Here is a 10075-nt window from a genome sequence, read left to right on the forward strand (position 1 = left end):
TGTCCATTATATCATTTGAGGGTGCTCCCATGAGAGTTAGGTCAGAGTTCAACTCCGACGCCCCCATATGGTCAATTAAATCCCACTCAGTGCCGAAGCAGGGCCTCTTTCTTTATGGCACTATTTACTCTTATATTTTCATTATGTACAGAGAATGAGAGATCATGAGAGAAGAAAGTGGTCTGTTCTTGATGCATGAGCTGAAAGGACACAAATTACAAATCACTCTGGTTGGGAACCTAATTTTATTGAATGTAATGATTTTAGTTCTGATCCTGATTCCACCAAACAATTCCAGTTTATTCATAATTCTTTCAGTTATTGAGAATACTCCCCATCTCCACAATAATTGGTCTTATTTGAACAATATTGTTATTTATAAATTACTTATTAATATTATTATTACTACTATACAATATTATTATTTTAAATATTTATAACATGCACTGTTGTTTAAGTAGCACCTCCACAAAAAGTCTTATAATAATAATAATAGTATGTAATGCATAGATAGTTTTACTATACTCTATAAATTGTTTTTAGGATTTTTATTAATATATATATGTATACATAATATTTATCATATATTACATTTTATATATATATTTTTTATATACATATTAATCTATTTGGGGAATTATATAAAATATACAAAATATCAAAAATATATATTTTAACACAATTTTGATAATTACATGTTCTGTTCACTGTTCTACTAAGGGAATTATAATACACAGTGTTCTTTATTAGCTTAGAGATGCAAGTATGTGCAAATTAATGTGCGATAATTAATTTGTATATTTATATATTATTATAAATTTTATTTAGATAGTTTTTTCTATTTTTGATCGAAATTAACTTTGAGACATTTGCAACCATGTCATATGTTAACTGGTAAAGGTGCAATTAATATTACTGTTTAAATAGTGTTGACACTTAATAACAATGCAGGAAACATTATCAAAATATTTATGTACATTGTTTTTTGGCTCACTAGCATCATGAATGGTGTCATTTGGTTCCAGAATTTTTGTTGTTGTTGTTGTTGTTTGTTTAGACTGACCTCAGATTAGGTCCTTTAGTACAAATTCTCATGCATAGGCAAGTCTGACAGTCACAAGACAGACTTCAAAGCTGCTCTCAGACTAAATGGGGAATGGCAGCCTGTGAAGAAGCTTACAGCTATGCTGTATGTGCAATTGATTTGTTATAAGAGAGGTGAAAGCCCTTATGGGTAAAGTAAATAAAAGAATGCATATCAATATATCATTAATACTCCTCTTTATGCTGATTCAGAGTCTCTCAAGAAGCTGCAGTATGCAGGGCGGAGATCAATAATCAGTCTGTCTGAGTGAGAAATGGTGGCTCTGCTGTCACATTAGTAGTCTGGACTGTTATAACATCTGCTGTGATGTAAGATGTCCTTTTGTTACAGATCTTCATGTTTGGCCTCTGCCGACAGGAGCGTCATGGTGGATCCAGCAGGTTGACTGAGTCGTTTTGTTCACGTAAGTTAGAACAAAGTTCTCAAACGGTCTGAACTGAAATGACTTGGGCCACGAGGATCAATGTAGTGTAGCTCTCATGCTTGTCTAATCACTGTCATAAGAGAAGGTGCCAGTTCTCTTGCATCCAGCATGTAAGTGGATATTGCTTATTTTCCGTAACAAAGTAATTCTGCAGTTGGTGTCATTTGTGTCTCCTGACAGTGAGTCTTTGTGTGCTAGTTTGTTAGTTAGTCAAGAACTCACATAGACCCCGTTTACTTCTGGCACTGAGATCCATTTCCACAGCACTAAATACAGATGTAAACGGGATGTTGAACACTTTGAGAACCTATAGATTAAATTTTAAATGTATGTGACCAAATCACATTTGTGATATTAGCACTATATAATTCACCCTGACCTTTCAGGCATCATACACTCTTAAAACATGGGTTTTAAAAGAAATGAACCTTAACCTCACTTAATACAGGTAAACTGAGAATAATTGAGAAATGAACTTATTTGATCAGTATTTTACTAGCAGGAAGGACATGATCTGTCTTGTCTGAGCCCTTGTGATCGGATCAAATGAGGCATCATTTAAACTGACCCATATATTCACAGTGCATATAAGACAGACAGTACTGGTGCACATGACACTATTTGATTGACCTTTTGTTGTCCCCAGCCTGCTTTAATGAGTTACAGGATCCACTTTGTTCCGGCACAGAGCTGCTTCCCTCCTCCCATCCCTGCAGAGGCCTCTCTTTTACAACCTCAGGTGCTTCTGGATACACTTAGTGCTCACTGTACGTCACCTGGGAATGCACGGGGTCAACCCTTTCCTGACCTCCCACTGGTATCTGTGCTCATACAGCCACAAAAAGAAAGAACAAGAAAAACAAAGTGCCCTATAAAGTCTCTCTTATAATGTGGGAGAAGTCATTTCACATCTTCAGGTTTTTTGTTTTTGTTTTATTTTAGACTACGTATTTTTTTAGACAAATGCATTTTACATGTGTTCATGTATAGGGCTTGTAATCAAGATATTTTAATATTTTTTCCCCCTATCTCTATTGTATAATAACAATTCCCATAAATTTATGAAATTGAATTAATACATTTTCTTACAGTAATTTGACTACCATGGTTGAGCTTGACTAATGCAGTAAACTATTTTTTATTTTTTAAAGTAAAATATTTACCTGCCCTCCGAAAGTGATAGATTTGTCAAAATATAATTTTTTGTGTATAATTATAAAGTATTTTACTTCAACTAATTAAATATATTTCATTAGATACATTTAATGATGATGTCTATTGATGATTTTGACTATTAGTGTTAAGTAGGTCAAAATCCATATTTCCAGAGAGAATAAAGACATTTTATGAGTTTAAAGCTAGATACAGTTCACGCTAGGTAAATTTTTTGTTAGATAATAGTTTAACAAACATATGCAACACAGCAAAAACATGGGATTTATATCTCTAACATTTTAAAAACTTCATGGGAGACTGAAGAGTGCTGGATTTTGTAGGATGCGTCAGTAAACCAATGCTGCTAAATAAAATAGTTACTAATGCAAAATAACAGCAACAGCTAACTATTAACTAGTCTATAATTAATCTCACTCTTACGTACAGAATAAACATCAGATGCGAGCTTTGCGTTATTAAAATGACCGCTAGCTATAGCTATCATGTCCTTATGACATATTATGAGCCGTCTTATTTTTTTCTTCTTCAAACTGTTATAGATTTAAGACATGTCAGCCACTGTTAAAACTTTTAGGGTGCCTTTCCCACACATTTGACTCGTTTTCAAGTGTTTCAAGACGCACTCGTGATGTCGACACGCCAGAGTGTCTTTAACTTTAATCGAAATGCCACGAGCGTGAAAGTCATCAGGCTGTCACGGATCTGCGCGTGGCCATGACCGGCATGATAAAGAACCGGACGGCTTTTCGGCGAGGAAAACGGCTAATGGGCGAAAGATGAGGAGAAAAACAATAGCAAAGCGCATCCTGTACAATGGATACGAAGAGACACCCGAAGAAACCGGCGCCAGGGCGAACCACGTCCTCAGTGTATGTAAACATCAGCTTTTGTTGCCTGTGTGTCATTGTTTTGCACTCCCTTGGTTTAATTATGTGACTGTCCTTCAGCAACAGCCGGCGAAGAGGAGAAAATGGAGAGAACTGAATGGAGAGGACATCTCATCTCGCAATGCTGACTATATCAAGTTCAAAACAAAGGTCTGTTCCTTTTTATTGTTGAATCAATATTGGAATCAGATTTGTTTTTTATCTGATAAGCATTGCTGAATAGATTAAAACATCTGTTCCAGTGACAATTCTTGACATTTATAGCCTTTAAGATTTTGATAATTAAATGTAATAGGCTAAATAATGAAAATAAATGAAAGATAAAATGCATCTTCCATGTGATTAAGGAGCTTTAAGTCATTTATTCCTTACTTGCTGTATCTGTAGCCTAGTTTAATATGGGTTCATGGGATCACATAGGCTACTGTAAAAAATGAAGACACATTTGGACTTCCTCCGATTATCAGACTGCCAAAAGCCTGTGGAGAATTTTTTAGGTTGTATTTCAAAAAGGAAAATCAGTTCTCTGGAGAACTTATACGTGATGGAGTTCCTGCGAGAACTTAAAAGACTGCCATCAGTTTCTTCGTGAATCATGAGGGAAAGGTTTTGAGGCACTTAAAATATATAACGAAATCTCTAATAATGTAATTTCCGTTTGAGGCATCTTCAGAAGGTTATCCAGTGGTTCTGCCAATGTGAAGAACCTCACAACGATCGTCTTTACACTGCTGTCCAATGCTATTGTGAAGTTGCAAGCCAAACTAGAACCACTGGTTTCATTTGTATTTTGCTTGCTCTCAAACAGACTTTTGAGGTTGACAAGACTCTTGAAGATGCAACAAGGGGTGCAGATTTTACTATGGAGGTAATATGGCACAACATTCCACTTTTGGGCTAATTTGTTAATAATCTAAAATGTAATTCACTACATGAATTAAATTAAGCTTCTTACGTCTGAACCTGTTTGATGCAGTGCTTTTGAGGATTTAGAGCCAAATTCGTTCAGCTCCAGAAACTCGTTTCCTATGTTTAAAATGATCTTAGGTGGTTTTGGTCAATTACTGATACAAGTTTGAACGCATGTGTCCACTCAGTTTATAATGTGACGTGGATAATCTTCATCCAGGTGCTTGGAAGCCTCCAATCACGTTCAAGGGCGGAGCTTATCTCCATGGTGTTGAGTATGCAGAGGGAGATGGACAGCCTTCGAGAGCAAATCAGAAGTCTTACAGGTAAAGCAGTGGACTTCTGAAATGTGGCAAATTGTCCCTTTTTGGGTTTAGTTTTTTATTTTACAGCAATGCATTTCCATTGGCAGGGAAAGACGTGCATCGAGCTGAAAGCTCACTGAAAACCAGCTCGTTCACAGATCATTTCATGTTTCAAGATCATTTCAGTTTGAGGAAAAGCCCAGCAAGTTCATGAGGAAACTTTACGTCAAAGAAAGATTTAGTGTTACTGTGGTGTTACCGTGCCATGTTACACAACAGGTTACCTCTTGTTGTGAGACAGTTTCAAGCTAAATTCATACTTTTTTTTGTACAGCTTGTGGGAAGTTGGCTCAGAAACTTGAAGAGCTGATCGAGAAGAGTGATAGATGGCTGTGCAGCAGCCACGAAGCTGCAACTCCCAGCATTCCAGAGGAGCTCGAGAGAAGCAGGCCACCCAGTCACATTTCTCCTCCAAGGGTGCTTAGTGGAAGAACAGCTGAATGTGCAAGTTCAGAGCAGCAGGGGTGTGGTCAGTATGAGGTCACACAAACAGTGCCTCAACGGAATGGAACGCTTCCCGAACTAAAAGTAAGAGTTACATTTTAGATGCCTCTGCAGTCAGCTTTAGAATGTTTCATTTTGGTGGAATTCACTGCATTTTCATTAAAGTTCTACATATAATTTCATGTATTTAATTGTTTTGAAATAAAAAGTTGTGCTTCAGCCACAGTTGCTGCTGTTTCATCGTAGGGCTGCAGTTATTGTATCGCTTTGATTAATAAGACGTAATGTTTAGTGCCCTCAATCGAAGAATTTGAAAAGTGGTCTTTGCATTGGGTCCAAAAATATTGTATGATAAAGAATTATGGAACAATATGAAATGGTTACAAAAAAATTATGGTGGAAAAGATTTTTTGAATAACATTTCTTTACAGTTTTAGTTCTTTACAGAATCCTGTGTTCGGTTGTTTTTTGTTTTTTAAAGTTGAGTTAGTTGCTGTATTACTATTTTTGTGGGACTGCAGTTAATGAATATTTTAGTAACTGATTGACCTGTTTGTTATTTCTTTGATTAATTGAGAATCATGTTCAATTCTTTCCTTCAAACAATATGCAAATTGAATGTATACATTAAGTCAAATTATTTTAAAGTAAAGGTTACTGTATAAACTCATTTTATGTCGAGGAGAAAAGTATATAGGCCTATTTATTGAAAATGTGTAATTTGTCATTGTCAGTTAAAAGCAGCATAACAATTTAAACAACCCAAATTATGAAAATAACTAAACCAACTAAGTATGAACAATTATTTGGGTAAATCTGTAGTATGCATGATTTAAAATGACAGTTTGTTTCTGCAAAAATATTATTATGTGCATTTATGATTTCAAGTTCAGTTATGGCTAATTTAAAACTACTATTCAATTAAAATGTAACAATGACAAAAACATGAAATTGCTTTCTGTTAGAATGCATTGTTTTGCAATGTACAGTAGAAGAATTGTAGGTTCTGGTAATGCATTTTGCACCATACGAAACACCTGACTAATCAGTAATAACATTTATTGTTGATTATTTTAATTTGGTTTCATAATCAGTTTTAAAAATGAGTCATTATTGGTTGTTGACCTACATTTTTATAGCTCATATACAGCATCTTTTTTGTTTCCTCTGCAGGTTATTACTGCTGATCTCCTGGAGCGCTGCAACACAGGGACCACCGCTCAGAAACTCACCAATGACCTGCTGCGCAGCCTCTACGACAGAGACTGTCTGGCCTCTCACTCAATCTCAGGCATCGTCAACAGCAAGAGAGGGATGCCTAAGCCAGCTCTCCCCGCACATGAGATCCAGGCCATTCTGAGTACGTATGAGGGACTGTTTGTAACAAGTACTGCATGGTGGGTGTCTTTTAGTTAGTTCGAGAATGTGTTCAGTTCCATTTCATTAACTGCAATCAGGCCATTGTGAAGTTTGTGATTAATTGTGGTCTCAAGTCTGCAGTTTTGATTACCAGTGAAACATTCTCCACAGGGACAGTGCAGCGGTTCTTCCCCGGAAAGACTGATTCGGAAATAAAGGGCTACATACGACAGAAGCTTCAGAATGAGGCCAAGAGGCTTCGGAAAAGGCCACACCCAGCTGATGATCCAGTGGTTGGCTCATTTGAGACGGTGAAAGCAATGTTTGAGCATTGAGTGTTGACTATCATTGGACATCCCCAGTCAACATATTTAGTTGAAGAATTCATATCAAATTTAACGACACAAAACCCTGTTATTAACCTTAAAGGGATAGTTCAGAAAACGTTTTGTCATCATTTAATTCATTTTCATTTATTGTGATTTGAAACAACACAAGGGTGTGTAAGTTATGACAGAATTTGAATTTTTGAGGAAAGCTGAATGATTCATTAAAATAAAACCAAAACCGACTTATCAAAATGCAACGGCTGCAGTTTAATTTAACAAGCAGAGTTTAAGAGTGAAGCGCAGCACTGAGTTCATTTATCATGATCCAGTGTTTTCAGTCTCTCAAAGCGGCTCAGTTTGCATTAAATCTCTGCTTGTGCTGTGCCTTGAGTCACTTTTAACCTACATTTGGGAACTCAACCACTGTCACAAATTTTTTATGAGAGTTTTAAGAATTTTTAAACAGACTTGTCAGCAAGAGAATCTCTAAGGGCTCCCTGCAGTTTTCTTTCAAAATAAAAGCATAATATCTTAACATTTAAAGAGAAGAAATGTAAACAGCAAAAGTATTGTAAGTTTACATTTGTACTATAAAATAAAAAAAATCTTAAATACAATTTTACAACTATAACTTCATTTCGCATTGAAATATTATTATAAATGAGTTATTATTTTAATAATATTAATAGTTATTATTATTATTATTATTATTACAATTTTGGGGCAAAATTGTGCCGCACAGCAAACCTGGTGCTGTTTTTTAATGCAACAGATTTCTTCCCCACAAATCATGCAGCCCTGTTTTTGAGTGAACTATCCTTTTAAGTTTGTATTTGAAAGGTTTTGTTTAAGCTATAGAGTACATGACAAACTATGTGCATATGATTTTTATCATGTTGATTACACAAAACTGTGACTTCTTATTGATTTGAAATGGCAAAAACGAACCCCGGAGTTACAATTAGAAGTAGCTGGAAAACAGTAGCTTTGACGTACCTCCAGCATCACTGCCAGACGTTATCACACACTGTTTGTCGTGCGCTAAAACTTCGAAACCAAGTAGACTAAAGCTGTGAACACAGTGGCAGATGGTTAAGCATCGCTCTCCTGTAAAATGACATGGATGTCTCTTGGTAGCGGGGTGCATCATGATTGATGTAGTTCAGACTTGTGGTATTTTAGTTGATCACATGTTGAAAGTGTGCCCCTGCGTGTAATGTGAATATATTTTCTGTGTGTAATGTGAACTACACACGTGCCTCTTATATCGAACTCCTCACTGTGGCCTTATCAGTCAGAAAATGCAGCAGTACAATTCTCATTTTGAAACCACTGTGATTATATCCATTAAAAAGGATTTGTCTGTCTTGAACGTGTGGCGTCTTTTTTGTTTTTTTGATTGCAGATTCTGTTTGTAGAAGCTTATTGAATCGGCAGCACAAAAACGCACACATTTTTTACCTTTCCAGACAGAAGCATGCAGGCTCCTGAAGGCCAATGGCTGTGTGAGTAAATTAACCCCACACTCACCAGCTGTATCACTGCTCCCACCCCTTTCTGGGGAAAAAAACACATCACCGAACACATGGCACAAAGGACGGCGTGGGAATTGCATATGGTACATAATCAATAGGCCTTATCGCGCACCCACAACCAGAACCGCAGACACACCAGCATTGGGCTAGACCATTATCAGTGATACATGACCCTAATCCATTTATGTGTCAATGGTACAACAGATTGGGGTTCGGGAAAACAGCAGCGTTTCACTGGGGACGATATCTTCACCGATCCAGCCGTCTTACAGTCTCTGCCTGTATTTCCACTCATCAGATCTGCTAACAGCAAATCAATGGGCTTCTTTTGTTTCTGCAGGTCCAGACATCCTCATTGTGTTGTCGTGTTATTGGCAGCGCGTTGTGTGTGTGCGTAAATCGCTCTGAGTGTGCCGCCAGGATGGAGGCCTCTCCCAGAATGTTTTCTTTTATCTAATGTGAGGATGTAAATGTTGCGAGGAAGCAAATATTTCAAACGGCGCTGCGGCGCAGCCATTTGATCTCTGAAGGCTCCAGTTGATTTACAAATATGAGAAGTGCTTCAGCTGCATTCGCTAATATTTTCACAGCGCAGTCAAAGAAAACTTCAAAGTTGAAAGTTGGAGCGTTAAACAGTCCTCTGGGGTCGCATCCTTCTCTGAAGGGGCCAACGCAAACACGCCTCGGCCCTCCGCGGGGCTCTCGCTGAACCTGGGTAAAAGCAGCAGGGAGGACAGCCGAAAATTAAACGTTTGCAGAACGCAGGAGAAACGCCTCCTCCTGTAGGCCCATACGTTTCCCGCAGAGCTGTAATATGTCATCTGGGCAGCTACTTCGGTGGAGGACATATCCCACAATGCCCTGCAAGGCAGGGTGCCATGGTACCCGTTGCGGCTCACTAACACGCCTCCACGTGCCATCTTAACTTTTCATTTGTCTTCTTCTACCTGTCAAGGGGAGGAAAAAATAGTTCGGAGGGAACGATCCTCCCCGACAGAATCATGATCTATCAGTTGTACTTCTGTGCCGTTAAATGACATTGCAATTTTATTCAACGTTCCACAAGCAGAAACAGTCTAATTCAGTCATCTTAATCCCAGTCATAAAATATATTGTTCTTACAGGGATTAGACTCTGCAATTAAGAACTACATTCATACATGCTTTAATTGTTGATTTTTGCTTTGCTTTTTTGTTTGCATCTTTTGTATGTGTAATACAAGTGCAAACCAGAAATGTATTTTCATTTTTATTTTTTTCTACTTTGTTTTGTCTGGATCTTTTGAATGTAGAATGTGAAAGTGCAGACTGATGATTTTTGTTTGTTTGCTTTTTGTTTTGGTTTGGATTGTTTTTTTCAGATTTTGTGTCTATAATTATAGTGCAATATATATATATTGTTTTTGCATATATAAACTTATAACACTTTTATTTGTTCTGATTGGATTTATATATATATATAATAAAAGTACAACCAACAGTTTTTTTTTCTTTTTTTTGATTTGTCTGTATCTTTGTATATATAATATAAGCTTAAACCACC

The 10075-nt window shown here is 36.9% G+C and overlaps 1 protein-coding gene and 1 long non-coding RNA gene across 9 annotated transcripts in view; both read left to right on the forward strand.

Moving 5' to 3' along the window:
- LOC132113444 (uncharacterized) overlaps positions 1-2673 on the forward strand; it is a 10300-nt gene extending 7627 nt beyond the window's left edge. For all 4 annotated transcript variants that reach the window (XR_009425172.1, XR_009425176.1, XR_009425174.1 and 1 more), the window contains 2 exons: positions 1436-1508; positions 2176-2673. This is a non-coding gene — a long non-coding RNA (uncharacterized LOC132113444). The remainder of the gene's footprint in view (positions 1-1435; positions 1509-2175) is intronic.
- A 340-nt stretch (positions 2674-3013) lies between these two features.
- Positions 3014-9833, forward strand: LOC132142329 (uncharacterized). 5 transcript variants are annotated; one of them, XR_009434047.1, is made up of 8 exons: positions 3014-3574; positions 3653-3742; positions 4401-4460; positions 4722-4827; positions 5141-5394; positions 6484-6670; positions 8468-8616; positions 8738-9833. XR_009434047.1 is itself a non-coding variant. In XM_059552142.1 (7 exons), the coding sequence occupies exons 1-7, from the start codon at positions 3482-3484 to the stop codon at positions 6872-6874; spliced, it is 861 nt and encodes a 286-aa protein (XP_059408125.1). In that variant the 5' UTR covers positions 3014-3481; the 3' UTR covers positions 6875-8370. The 5 variants fall into 5 exon arrangements, 4 of the variants coding, with proteins under 4 accessions (XP_059408125.1, XP_059408132.1, XP_059408117.1 ...); XM_059552142.1 differs by lacking the exons at positions 8468-8616; positions 8738-9833 and adding an exon at positions 6841-8370 and having other exon boundaries at positions 6484-6707; XM_059552149.1 differs by having other exon boundaries at positions 3015-3574; positions 8468-9833.
- The last annotated feature ends 242 nt before the right edge of the window (positions 9834-10075 follow it).

Source organism: Carassius carassius, chromosome 1 (assembly GCF_963082965.1).
Source record: "Carassius carassius chromosome 1, fCarCar2.1, whole genome shotgun sequence".
Classification (NCBI taxonomy): Eukaryota; Metazoa; Chordata; class Actinopteri; order Cypriniformes; family Cyprinidae; genus Carassius; species Carassius carassius.